At 40.7% G+C, this 13,925-nt stretch overlaps 1 protein-coding gene across 6 annotated transcripts in view; it reads left to right on the top strand.

Moving 5' to 3' along the window:
* Positions 1-13,925, top strand: part of LOC125695530 (mucin-5B) — a 50,235-nt gene that overhangs the window by 28,408 nt on the left and 7,902 nt on the right. For all 6 annotated transcript variants that reach the window (XM_048950126.1, XM_048950127.1, XM_048950129.1 and 3 more), the window contains 19 exons: positions 611-766; positions 1,779-1,871; positions 2,579-2,820; positions 3,153-3,330; positions 3,585-3,835; positions 4,247-4,430; positions 4,921-5,113; positions 5,951-6,129; positions 6,643-6,712; positions 6,861-6,982; positions 7,350-7,381; positions 7,450-7,627; positions 8,354-8,458; positions 9,259-9,299; positions 9,877-9,999; positions 10,908-11,003; positions 12,188-12,316; positions 12,992-13,031; positions 13,623-13,746. In XM_048950126.1, the coding sequence (XP_048806083.1) occupies positions 611-766; positions 1,779-1,871; positions 2,579-2,820; positions 3,153-3,330; positions 3,585-3,835; positions 4,247-4,430; positions 4,921-5,113; positions 5,951-6,129; positions 6,643-6,712; positions 6,861-6,982; positions 7,350-7,381; positions 7,450-7,627; positions 8,354-8,458; positions 9,259-9,299; positions 9,877-9,999; positions 10,908-11,003; positions 12,188-12,316; positions 12,992-13,031; positions 13,623-13,746 (2,536 nt within the window). The remainder of the gene's footprint in view (positions 1-610; positions 767-1,778; positions 1,872-2,578; positions 2,821-3,152; positions 3,331-3,584; positions 3,836-4,246; positions 4,431-4,920; positions 5,114-5,950; positions 6,130-6,642; positions 6,713-6,860; positions 6,983-7,349; positions 7,382-7,449; positions 7,628-8,353; positions 8,459-9,258; positions 9,300-9,876; positions 10,000-10,907; positions 11,004-12,187; positions 12,317-12,991; positions 13,032-13,622; positions 13,747-13,925) is intronic.

Raw genomic sequence — 13,925 nt, 5'->3', positions numbered from 1 at the left:
GTTAGGCTTAAGAGCAGCCTGATGTGCTTCAGGGACACACTTGCTTGTTAACTGCCATTATATAGGAGAAGCCACATCCTCAAAATGCAGGGTGACTCAGTCAACAACACTTCTTCAATTGTGCTGATTTTTTTTACAGTAATATAGATACATCTTTTTGTGTTTCCTGAATACACATTCTCAAAAAACTACAGCACTTCTTATATACTTACAGGAAGCTGTTCGTTGGTGCACATTCATCACTAGTGGCAATGGAAGCTCCAGGGTCTTAACAGTTATCAAAGCAGTAGTCCCAGCCATATGCCCTGCCAAGAGGGAATATCCCTGTGCTCTATACTGGACAAGGACAGTGCCAGTTCTGTTACTTTCACCAGCCAATAAGCTGACTCTAAGAAGAACCAGCAACAAAAAAATTCCAACTCATTTAAAAAAAAATGAGGTAGACTCCCAGTGCAACTTCTCAAGTAGAAACTGATCATGTTTTTCAGATTGGTAATTCATTTTTGCATACATGAATTGTAAATCCAGAGTTTGATTTTCTTCTCATTTATATTTATATTATGAGGCAGTGTTCTCTGGTACCATGGTATTTACTCTTTTATTGCCTCAGATTGCCTTTGTTGCTACAACGGGAAGACCTACTCATTAAATGAAACTATATACAGCCAGACCGATGGGACTAAGTGTGGTAACGCTTTCTGTGGCCCTAATGGAGTGATCATTAAAACATTCATCCCCTGCAGTACACCATTCGCACCAGCACAAGGTAATATCAAGTCTGTAATTTCGTGTAATTTTTGAAATCCTTATGGTCAATGTAAAGATCTCATAGTTTTAGCCATTTTTCAACATGGCTTTTCCAGTATCTTTGGGTCTTCCATAGCTGACACTGATGTTGTTATTCTCAAAAACTTCATAGTTCTAAATCTTGTTTTTCTCCTTCTCGTCACCTATTATTTCACACTATTGTTCTTACTGTATACTGTTTTCTACATTGGATTAAGTCAGTCTCAAATGACTCATTGGAACAAGAAAATAAAGCTACCTTGTGGTTTAATCTCTTCATAAAATAGAAGTTGCAGGAAAAAGATCAAAAGAAAAGATGAAGCTGTGCCATGATTATAGGAAAAAAAAAAATCAGTGATTTAAAAATATATCCTTTGGTAGCAAATTGTACAAAATAAAGCAATCAAAACTAACATCTTCTCCATTCAAGTGAGTGGATGAACTGAAGACTTGATGGTAAGCTTATTTGTTTCCTGTTTACTACATTTGGTAACAGCTGGAATAAGACATACAATGCTGTAATAGCTAGGAAAGGAGAGGCTATTTAAAGCAGAGTATAGGGTGGCTTCAATAAATTTCTAAATGACCCATCTGTATTTAAATCAACAAATTCTTTACAACTAGCCTTTACAGAATAAAACGGCTTGCCACTGGAAGTCACCTCTCCAAGGTCAGGAGAAGTCCTATGGGATTAGAAAGACAAGAAGACCTTAGTTGGGAATAAAATAAGAGACAGTGTGAGGGATACTTGCTCTCTTCTGTATAAAAATACCTGATGGAGTGTGTGCATTACCCTGGTAGCATAGTGTGTGTATGGGGGTTATTAAGATATATGGACTGTTTTTAGTGTGAACCTGTACAGAATGTGGTGGCGTGTAATAATGACTTTGTTCCTCTTCTTGTAAATGTAGAGAATGTGATAGATGTCATCGAGCTTGAATATAGATAGAGTAGCAGAAGCTTTGGATATTAACTGGTTTAATTTTCTGCAGAACAACTTATGCAACCTGTAACATCCACACCACCGTTATCAACAGTAGCCACTCCCTGTTTCTGCACTGACAATGGACAATTGATACAAATGGGTGAGAAACCAAGCTATTTACTTTTTCTGCACCACTGATGTGGGAAGATGTACTGTTAGATAAATGTGCTCCAGCAAGTGATGATTCAGACTGCTGCAATTACATATTACCAGAAGTTGTTACATCTCTGAACTAACTAACACCTCCAAAACTGCTTTTCACCTGCATCCTGTAACATAGTCCTGGTTTGTATATCCCCGGTATAAAAAAGCTTATATTAGACGTTAACTTTAGTGTAATGCAGCACAACCCCTGAATCCCATAACGTAACACAGTTTTGTAATCCACATTCCTATTCCAAAGTTACAGGAGAGAAGGCTTTTCTTTTTATCTCTTAGTAGCTCCTGAACATGTATATCATGGTCTTTGTGAAGCACTCAGTGATACACTCAGTTTTCTCTTCTTTTGGACTCATACTCAATTCTCTCCAGTGTACTTACTGATGAGCTGACGAAATGCAGATTTGCCACCTGTAGCTCTCTCTCCCTGAGCACTTTTCATTTAGATGAATTGAGACCTGATTCAGTCATTAGATTCAACGATCAGCAGGCAGACACACTGAATGTATGGTGCAGGCAGACCCAGTTACTTCCATGCAGGGCTGAGTATGTGTCTGATCTGTGATGCATAGTCCTTGAGAGTTCACAGCAAACATTTACCAGTTCCAGGGGCAATTCAGTACTAACTGTTTGGTTTTGGCCTTCCAGGAGAAAATGTTTCTCTGCCAATGAATATATCAGGTCATTGTGCTTACTCCATTTGCAATGCATCGTGCCAGATTGAATTAATCTGGGCAGAGTGTAAAGTCGTTCAAACTGAGGCCCTTGAGACCTGTGAACCAAACTCTGAAGCCTGTCCACCAACAGCTGCTCCCAATGCAACAAGCCTAATTCCTGCTACCACGTTGGTTCCTGTGAGCGACTGTCTTGGGCTCATTCCTCCTAGAAAGGTGAGAGACTTGAACGAAGATATAGTTCTTTAGCTAGAGCATTGTAGGCAGGCAGAGTTACCTGAGCTGAAGAACAGCTAGGAAACCACATCTAGTCATGTCGCACCTGCAGAAGCAGTCAAGACCTTATTCCTGAGACGTGCACAAAATGTAGAACAGAAGAAGATATCATAGCTGCATTGATTGCTACATACGTCATATTTTCTGGGTTACAGACACTAGATAGTAAATAATGCCATACCAGATAGGGATCTGAGTGGAGTGTGGTTGGTACATACGTTTGATACATTACTTTGCTATGTTCTTCTCCATCTCTTTCAATCTGTCAATAGTTCAATGAATCATGGAACTTTGGAAACTGCCAGATTGCCACTTGCCTGGGAGAAGAAAATAATATTAAACTGTCCAGCATCACTTGTCCTCCTCAGCAGCTGAAACTCTGTGTCAATGGTTTCCCATTCATGAAACACCGTGATGAAGCTGGTTGCTGTGAAGTCTTTGAGTGCCAGTGTAAGTACTGTGGCAAGTGAATTTGTGAAATTTTTGCTATGAATCTTTGTGAACAACATTTGTATTATGTTTGTATTGATTCAGTAAGGTGAAATAGAGCAGAATTCCCACATAAAACATTAGGCATTAAGAGCAGATAAAAATGTGTTTGCCAAGTTAGCTTTTCTTCACCATTTTCAGATCTCACTGAAAAAGATTAAAAGAATTAAAACCAGCTTGAGGCTGAGAAACTAAACTTGAAGTGTGTCTTCCAGGTATTTGCAGTGGGTGGGGAAATGAGCATTATGTGACTTTTGATGGAACATATTATCACTTCAAAGAAAACTGCACGTATGTCCTCGTGGAGTTAATTCAGCCCAGCTCTCAAAAGTTCTGGATTCACATAGATAACTACTACTGTGGTGCCACCGATGGAGCAATTTGTTCAATGTCCCTACTCATTTTTCACTCCAATTCTCTTGTTATTCTGACACAAGCGAAGGAACATGGAAAAGAAACAAACTTGGTAAAGTACTTTGTTAAAATGAGCTCTCATTACTTTGCTGTAGTTACATTACTCTACTGCCAAATGCCTTGCCATGTCAAAGGATGAAGCTTGAGAAAAATAGAGCTGTAGGAAATGCAGTTACATTGCTTCCTTGTTCTTTCTTTTTTCTCTGTATCAGCAAAACTTAGTATATTCCAAAAGCTTGAAATTGTCACACAATTTATGGTGGTTTTTTCTTAACATAAGTATTTAGGTGTAAATTACAACATATTAAAAAGGAATAATCAGGAACTGTCTAAATGACTGCCTTTTTCAGATTTCATTTTGTGTACCTGAGAGCTGAGAAGTAGCTCTTCTGAGTTACATGAATTGTATATACTATTGAACAGAAAAATGTCCACGAAGACCTTTTGTTTCTCTTCTTTTTAGGTTTTGTTTAATGATAAGAAAGTTGTTCCAGACATCTCCAAGAATGGAATCAGGATAACCAGTTCTGGCCTTTACATTATTGTTGAAATACCTGAGTTAGAAGTTTATGTCTCTTACAGTCGACTTGCATTTTACATAAAACTCCCTTTTGGAAAGTATTATAATAATACCATGGGACTGTGTGGTGAGTGTGCTCATCAGCTGACAGTAAAGAACATAGTAATTTTTCCTCCTTCTTTCTCATTTCCAAATTCTTGCAACTTCAATGATTGCTGTGTTACAGAAATCTTAACAAATGTATCTCTTTTTGATAGGAAGACACTCTCAGAAGATAATGTCTTGAGCCACTTCCTTCCACTCTATACATTTGCTGGAGACAAGCTCTTTCTAAGCTCTTACTTTTGATCATACCTACTCATTATGTAGGGTCTTCAACAAGTCAGAGCCATCTCAGTTGCTTTAGCCATCCAGAGAAATGCACTAGGCAACACCTTAGCTCTGATCTTCATGGCAAACTATTCCCTCTAGCCTTCTACTTTTGAGCCCATTTAGGATTCTGTGTGTCATTTCTTTCCCACAAGAACTTCCCACCAGCTATTGCTCTGTTATGTAAAAACAGCTTTATCAGCATCAAACAGCCCTGAATTGTCTCTTTGTTTATATTTTGCAACCAGGTACATGTACCAACCAGAAGTCTGATGATGCTAGAAAGAGGAATGGTGAAGTCATTGAGTCCTTCAAAGAGATGGCTTTGGATTGGAAAGTCCCCGTTTCTACCAACAGATACTGTAACCCAGGCATCTCAGAACCAGCTAAGATTGAAAATTATCAGCACTGTGAGCCTTCTGAGCTGTGTAAAGTCATCTGGTAAGATAACTTCCACGGAGGCCAAATAATAAGTCCACAAGACAATTTTGTGCTTAACTATATTACTTGGGTGAGTTGCTTATACGACACAGTAAAAACATGAGTTCTAGCATACCTTCCAAAACTGAGCAGTGAACTGATGTATGAATGTTCCCAAGTTTGGCAGTTGTTTTTCAGCTGCAGCAGCATCAGACCTCCCTTAACTGTGTGTGCTCCCTCTGCCTGTGGTTTCTTGATAAGTTTAGCAGAAACCAGCAATCACTCAGCACCTGTCTGAATGCTGTGGATGAAAAAGAATACAGTCAGAATACAGCAAGCAAATGTGTATGTCTGTTTTTTAAATAATGTTGTTTAAAATATGATTGCCAACCACGTTGACATTACAATGTCAATGTATAAAATTACAGACATGAACTGCTCAGAAGCCTTGTCTTTGCACATGTCATTCCAATGTAAAATTGCTTTGTTTCAAAGCATTGTAAAGAATGGGAGGTAAAGCTCATTCTTAATTGAACCATAGAATCATTAAGTTTGGAAATGATCTCTAAGATCATCAGTTCCAACCATCTACCTACTGCCAACATTGCTCACTGGGCCACGTCCCTCAGTGCCACATCTCCACAGTTCTTGAACTCCTCCAGGCATGATGATCCACCACCTCCCCGGACAGCCTGTGCCAGCACCCCAATACACTCAGTGGGTGTACTGCCAATCACAGCAACTTCTCTTTGTACTTTTGCCTTGATGTTTTCTCTGAGTGGGGATCGGTTCAGCTGAGTTGAATTCTAGTGCAAGGAAGTAAAATGCTCTGTTTCCTTGTTTCCTTCCTTTGCAAAGGAACCTGACTGAGTGCCACCACGTGGTCCCCCCGCACCCCTACTATGAGGCATGTGTGGCCAGCAGGTGCTCACAGCAGCACCCCAGCACTGAGTGTCAGAGCATGCAGACATATGCAGCCTTGTGTGGGCTCCACGGGGTCTGCGTGGACTGGAGGGGGCAGACGAGGGGGCAGTGCGGTAAGCCTGGCAAACACCTGCTGCAGAAGTGGCTCTGATCAGCTTTTTCATAACGTACACACTCATTTCTATTCCTCTGCATCAATACTTCTTTAGCTGCTCAGGACCTAAGAAAAACGGGAACAAATTTAAAAAAAAATAAAATAAAATAAAAATTGCAGTCTAGAAATAGTGCAAAACAAGTGGGAAGCAGGTCCATGGGCTCTCCTGAGAAGCTTGCAGAGTGGGTTGGGACATCTCTCACTTCTCTCCCCTTCGTGTTAGCAACAAATTCATCACTAGATGGCAATGCATAGCTTTTCTTCTCACTGCCTGCGCAGGGGCCTTTGATTCTGGTTAAGCACTGCTGGTACTGCTGCAAGCACTTGCAGAATGTATGAAGTTCCTCCTGCTGAAGATGCAGGGACCCCTTGCCGGGCAGGAGCTTGGGCTGTGTTGGCTGCTTGTCCATCATGCACTGAAGGGTACAAGTGGTCCTGGGCTTTCTAATTCCTGTGTTGTGATGCTCTACAGAGGCCACCTGTGCTCGGGATCAGGTCTACAAGCCATGTGGGGAAGCAAAAAGAAACACTTGCTTCAGCAGGTGAGTCATTTCCTATGGCAAAAGCTCATAACTTGAGGAGTCCCAAGGAAGGCTTAAAGATAACATTCCCCTGGGTTTTAGGTGTCTGCTTGTCCCTAGTGCACGTTTCTGCCTCTCATTTGTTTCTGTTTGTATTCTAATTGTGCAGAGAAGTTGTTATGGACACCCTCCCCTCACAAAACAACACACCAGTGTTTGTTGAGGGATGTTACTGCCCTGATGGAAATATTCTGCTGAATGAACATGATGGCATCTGTGTTTCTGTCTGCGGTAAGAAATAATGTAAAAATTGGGATAAGGCGGGATGACAAGGCCCCATGTAGAAGTGCACATAAGGGAGATGTTCTGGGTACAGAGGAAATGAAGGGCCCTTCCTAGGTAGGCTGGAAATGCTTCTGATTGACAGTTTCCTCCTACTTTTGCATATAAAGTGAAACTTTTGCAAGATCAAAGATAAGCATATTTAAACTATTAAGCTAATATAAGATATTTTGGCTACATAACCTGTGAATTTTCACACTTTGTCTTTCTGTTTGTGTCCGTTTCTCAGATTTCAAGAGCCTCCTATTTCTGTCCTGCTGCTTCTGCTGTTTTCCCCAGTTCAGTTATCACTAATGGAATCTAATTTGTTTTGTAGGTTGCACTGCACAAGATGGATCGGTGAAACAGGTAAGGCATCCATTAATCTAATGCTTCTAGTTTTTGTCTTCTAATGACTACCTCTACTGTTTTTACAGCCTAGGGAGGCTTGGGAGCATGACTGTCAATACTGTACTTGTGATGAAGAGACCTTCAATATCTCTTGCTTCCCCCGCCCTTGTGCTAAATCCCCACCAATCAACTGCACTAAAGAGGGCTTTGTACGTAAAATAAAACCACGTCTGGATGATCCATGCTGCACAGAGACAGTCTGTGGTAAGTCACTGATTCATGTGCCATCATGTCATCAAGTAGCATCATTTGCCTCATGGTGACCCAACAGCTAGCAGATTCAAACAAGCACACTGGAGTAGTAATTTATTCTTGCTGTCAAAAAAGTCCTCCTCTAATTCAATTTGTATTCTAAACTACTGCTATGACCTACTAGGCATCTTCTCCTCATAGTCTACTCAGGCCCCAGATATTTATTCCTAACATCCATAGGACACTGCAGGACAAGGTTATCCTGGCAGCATTGGGATGTTTTCATCTTCCTTATTCCTTCATACCCCCGAACAAAGATTCATTGGGCTCCTTTGGATGTCTGGTGGGCACTGCTCAGAGCAGAGTGCTCTGCCTTGCATCTCCCTACTTCTATGTCTCTGACCCTCAACCACTACCTCTTCATTTTTTCCACTCTAACTCATTTGCTTTTAACCCAACACTTATCTCTGTCATTTCACTTTTTCTCTGATGAGCATGTATATTTTGTTAGAGATGACATCCAGTAGAGGAAACATGGGCTAGAACTATATGCTTTACGGTAAGAAAAAGAGCTTTGCAGCAGGTCAAGCTTCAAGAAACTTAATCTGAACAGAACCCAACCTCGAAAGATGCTTGGTTTGAGAATAATCTATTTTCTGGATGTTTGAGCCTTAGGCTGTGAGTAAAACAGCTGGACAGGATGATCTGATTTACTTTATCTCCATTTGTCCATTGCAGAATGTGATATAAAAACTTGCATTATCAACAAAACAGCGTGCGACTTAGGTTTCCAACCAGTGGTAGCTATATCTGAGGATGGTTGTTGCCCTATCTTCTCCTGTAGTAAGTACCATGTTTCCCTAACATGCTCCTTTGAAGTCTTACACTGAGAGGGCGATGAGGCCCAGGCACATGCTGCCCAGAGAAGCTGTGGATGCCACATCCCTGGAGGCACTTGGGGCCAGGCTGGATGAGGCCCTGGACAGCCTGATCTGGTGATCAGCAGCCCTGCCCACGGGAGGGGGTTGGAACTGGGTGATCTTTGAAGTTCCTTCCAACCCAAGCCATTCTAGGATTCTATGATACTATGATTTTTAATTCCTTGAACTATTTCAGTTTTTCTAAATGAGTCCCTCCCTGGTGCGTTTTGTGGAACAAGAATAAGTGCTGTAAGTTTTCTGTAGATAATATTCAATGAAATATCAGTGTGTGATTGATCAAATACTGAATTTGTATTACAGTGAACATATCTAGAAGTTCCGCTGCCAAATCTTGTTTCTGGAATTGCATACCTCACCCAGCTTCTCATTTACATAGTAACTAGCAAGGTGGCTAACAATAAAGAAAAGCTCATCTAATTTCAAGTACGGGTAAAACTAGGTGAAGTAAATTAGTTTTCCCATATGGAAAATACCAGGATATATAATGCATAACATTTGAGCAGATGTTGCCCACGGGTTTCAGAATGACCGTTAGCAATGTGTACTAGCTGTGCTTTTCCTTCCATTGTGCAGGCTATGGAGGCTTAGCAAATAAACCCAATTCTACTCTCTGTCTTCTCTAAGACACTAAGAATTCAGAGCTGAGTACTATAATGGTAATATCATTCCTAGCACATCCTTTTCATTTTCTTTTTCTTACAGTACCAAAAGGTGTATGTGTTTCTGAAGGAGTTGAATTTAAGGTAGGTCTTCTTGCAGATACTTCTTTCCACAGGTTAATGCAGCCTGAATCAGAATTTTATGAACTTGTTACTGTCAACAATCACATAAGAAACAAGATTAAAGTGGTCCATAACTGTTTCCTGCCACTAACCTTATGTGTTACTGGAAATATTAATGAATAGGTAATCCTAGAGATTAGTAGCTTCATTAGTAAACAAAATAATTAGAGATCCTTAGGTTTTAGAGAGTAGAAGTCAGAATTGTGATGGAACACAAATTTATAAGCTTATTAGATGCTGTGAGATTAATAGATAGATCAAACTGAAAAAAAAATGAAGTATGGAGTTTATGAGATAATGTAACAACTCACACAATATGTTCAGCGCACTTGGGTGTGTCAACCTCATGCAAAACTTGTGATATCGACAGCGTCAGTTTCACAATTAAAGATCTGAGACATTCTTTCCAGGAAGTTCTGCCAAAAATAAATACTGATATGATCATTATTTTTCAATAGTCCGGGGGATGTATGTTTCTTCACACCCACCAATTTCTTGCCATTGCCTGTTTTCTCTCTGATTTCCTTTATCTTTTCAGCCTGGAGCAGTGGTGCCAAAAAGCTCTTGTGAAGACTGTGTGTGCACGGATGAGCAGGATGCTGTGACGCAAACCAACCGCATCCAATGCATCCCAGTGAAATGCCAAACCACCTGCCAGCAGGTCAGTGCTGCACGCAGTCCCCACCACCAACAATGGCTGTTGAGAGAGAGTACTGTAAATCTGGGGCAGTACAAGTGCTGTCTTGCTGAAGGGTAGCAGGATATAATCTTCTGTTCAAGTTTTGTAAAGTCCTTTTTACAGTGCCGGCCATTTTTGCTCTAGCAAACAGAAGAAATTACCCAAGGAGGGATGCCTTCAAGATGAATGGCTGCAGAGCTACTAAGGAGAAGTCTTACTGCTGAAAGATGATGTTTATGCCATTCTGTTGGTGTTGTTTTCAGCTCAAAAATTAAGATCACTGAGAAACCACATGGCTGTTTATGTGTTTCCAGACACTACTCAGTACTCATGAGTTGAGAGTCTGAACAAAAACTGCTCAGTCTATTTCTGAACATAAGCAAAGAATGGTTCCTTCTCTTTCTCATCCAGATAAGGCTAGACTCTGTACCCATCCTAAAAAATTGATAAAACCATTATCCTTCATCTTGAAGCCAGCAGCACCCATGAAAAGACTGATGGATACCTAAAGCACAGGGAAGGAAATAACTGATGCATGATCTTCATGTGTTTGACAGTGACGACTCTGGTGAATAATCATATCATATCAAGCACTGGTGGTAGACTTTGCAAATAATCTTATGATGAATTAATTTATTGTAACTTGTGTGTTAGCAAAAAGAAGAGTAGCTTAAAGCAGGGTCTACACGGTAAGTGAAGCGCCCCAGAGGTCACTATTTAAAACTGGAAAGAAATTGCCAGCTTTAGTTGTCAGGCTTAAAGTGGTTCCAACAGCTTTCTAAAGGAAAACAGAGGTGGGCTCATTTCCCCTGCTATCTCCAGTGTGGCTTTGATCCAAAGGTGTTTCATGAACAAGGTAGTGCAGCTAAATGGTGGCCTTATTCCCACAGGGTTTCCGCTACGTGGAAAAGGAAGGTCAGTGCTGCAGCCAGTGTCAGCAAGTGGCTTGTGTGGCAAACTTTCCATTTGGCAGTGTGACCATTGAGGTGAGCGCTCCCTTACTTTGCATGCCAAGCTGAATTGACTTCAATGCTTTTAGAAGTAGTGCCATACATTTTGAGGCTGCAAAGACCTTTCAGAGATTAGAAATTATCTGTATTTGCAAAGTATACATCAGAGTTTATATGACTGCTCTCTTTGCTGTGAGCATCTTGCAGACACTGCTGTTTCGAAAATAATTTATCTCTGTCGGGAAAGGAAATCATGTCACTCCCTCTTCCTGGCATGCAGCAGAGAGAAGGAATTTGTAGGGGGTGGTGACATTGTGTAATACTGCAGAGATAAGTGAAGCAGAGAGCTGGCTTCACATTATATTGCTCCAGTACTGGAAACAGAGTCATTATCTTGCCCTGAAGATACAGGGCTGAATAGTTTGATCAAGCCATATAACTGTACTAACACTTGTTACAAATTTGCTGGGCAGAAATTGAAAGTGTTATAGCTGCTATAGGGTACGTAGTGCACCTCAGTAACACAGCCAGGTAATACACTAGGTCTTCTCAGCTTAGTGTTGCGTAGATGTGAGCTGAGCCTCAGGCTGGCTGGCTGCTTTTATTACCTCCTGCTATTGCTGTGAACAGTTAATGACACTGTCTCACCCAGTGGCTATTGTTTTATGTGATATTTCTCCTCTGGTAGCTCTTGAGCTCTGCATCTTTTCTGTTTCATCCTTTCCTTCCTTGAAAATTTATGTTGCAATTGGCTTCTCTTGTGCCAATATAGAATTTTTATGCTTCCACTTAAAAGGTGGTTACCATGAGGAGGTTTTATCCATTAACCTCTATCATGAAGATTGTTTTCCTCTTTCAAACGATTTGCTTTTCTTCCATCTATTAAAAACCGGCTGAAATCCTGTAGAATGACTTTTCTTTTGTTTATATTTCATTCAATCCATATTACCAGATATACATCATGGTATCTCTTAGCATTTCTGTTCATACCTCCATATTTATTCTGCCACCAGTTTGTGCTCCTTTCCATGTAAGTGACCAGAAAAGGGATTTTGTGGAGGCTGGTAGTCAATGAGCTTGGTAGATGTGAAATCAGCATCTCAGCACTATCAGATTGATTTGAACATCCCAGCCCTTCTGCCAGGGGCTGTATTACTATTGCATTATTCTGCTTGTATTGTCATACTATGTTATGACTTATTCTTTCTGTTGTTTTTCAGGTTGGAAAGAGTTATAAAGCACCATATGATAACTGTACTCAGTACACATGCACCGAATCAGGGGGCCAGTTCTCCTTGACTAGTACAGTAAAGGTCTGCCTACCATTTGAAGAATCAAACTGTGTCCCAGTAAGTATTTTAGAACTAGGAAAAAAGCCTCTTGAAATGAGCCATGCCATTGCTCTGGGAGATTTCTTTACTCTTTTGAATGGGTCACTTCACTTTTTCTTGACCTTTCTGAGTCAATCATCCTATTCGAAGGAAATGCGCTTTTTCAACTTTGGATGAACTGTCCTAGGAAGCATAACAAAAGTATCTGTGAGCAGTGTGCACACTTTTTGTGAAGTAAAGCACTAGAATTTGAAAGAGGAGAGTCATGGGACAATGACAAAGCAGGATTTTTCATCAACTGACAGCCACTGACTTGAATTACCTTTGGGGTAGCTTTTGTGTAAATCAAGCTGTTCAATTTCAGAGGCAGGTGTCATTCTTTGGCTTTGAATTTGCCTCTTTTGTGCTGGCTTCAACAGAACCTAGGTAAAGTCAGGTATGTGTTACAGAACATCCCACGTGGCTTGAGAGTAGATTTAAAGAAAAGATACTCCCTGATGGATTTTTTTTTTTTTTTTAAAGCTGTTCTCCATAAAACTGGTACACAGTACACAAATGGGTGTAATGAGGAGTTGGTGTGTTGGTTAAGGATGAGGGCATCTTTTTGAACTCCCGTTGTTTCTACCAGCTGCTTAACAAGATGTGCAAGCTAGACTTGAGTATCTGAACTTCTCTGGTTTGCTTTCAATACAGGGGACTGTTGATGTGACTTCAGATGGCTGTTGCAAGACTTGTGAGTATGTTAAATCACTGATTCCCTACTCAAATATGGCTAGGTTCTCCACTGCTTGTAGCCCTCTGCATGCACTGAGAGCTTGCACTTTCCATAGAATGGAAGGCTGTTCATTTTTCAGCAGAGCCTCATAGTTGAGGCTCAAAGCTTACTTTGCTCTTGCAATGAGAACACCATAGCATCCACCCTAAAACTAGAGGTGGTCATAGAATAAATGTTAACAGGCATCACTTATAGTAGTTATAATACAAACTAACTAACTAGCTAACAGAACACTTCATGTCTCCTTGTCTTCGTTCGGCAGCACCTTACATGAACTTCATCATAAGTCTTTATTTGAGCCAGTCACCAGAGAAGTGTCTAGACAAATGGGGAATTGCTTTGTTGAATTGGTGCTTCTTTGTATTCTCTTTGTCGTTTCTTGTGTTGTTTTTTGTTTTTGTGTGTGTTGTGTGTTGCATTTTGTTTTGTTATGTTTTGCATTTAAACTACAAGACATTTTAGTAGAACTATCTGCCCTTGGCTTCCCAGCAGATGTCTTTCCAAATTTCTTTTAGCCCACTGGTCTAACAGCAACGTTTTCCCCCACAGGTATTGACTTGCCACATAAATGCAAACGCAGCATGAAAGAGCAGTACATTGTTCACAAGCACTGTAAGTCTGCTGCTCCAGTCCCAGTGCCCTTCTGCGAAGGGACATGCAGTACCTACTCTGTGTAAGTAGGAAACCTTTTTCTGTGTCTTCCTGGCTTCTTGTTTAAAGAAGTTTCCTGGTTGGGAAACTGGGTGTGCAGAGCAGCAGCTGTTAGCAACGTGACAAAATGTCCTTGGTGCGATAGCAATGCCTTTATCTTAGTCACGAAAATAGGCCCCTCTAAAAAGGGACCATTTAATT

The sequence above is a fragment of the Lagopus muta genome, chromosome 6 (assembly GCF_023343835.1).
Source record: "Lagopus muta isolate bLagMut1 chromosome 6, bLagMut1 primary, whole genome shotgun sequence".
In the NCBI taxonomy this organism is placed as follows: Eukaryota; Metazoa; Chordata; class Aves; order Galliformes; family Phasianidae; genus Lagopus; species Lagopus muta.
The sequence above is the reverse complement of the archived record's forward strand: the minus strand, read 5'-3'. Positions and strand labels throughout refer to the sequence as shown.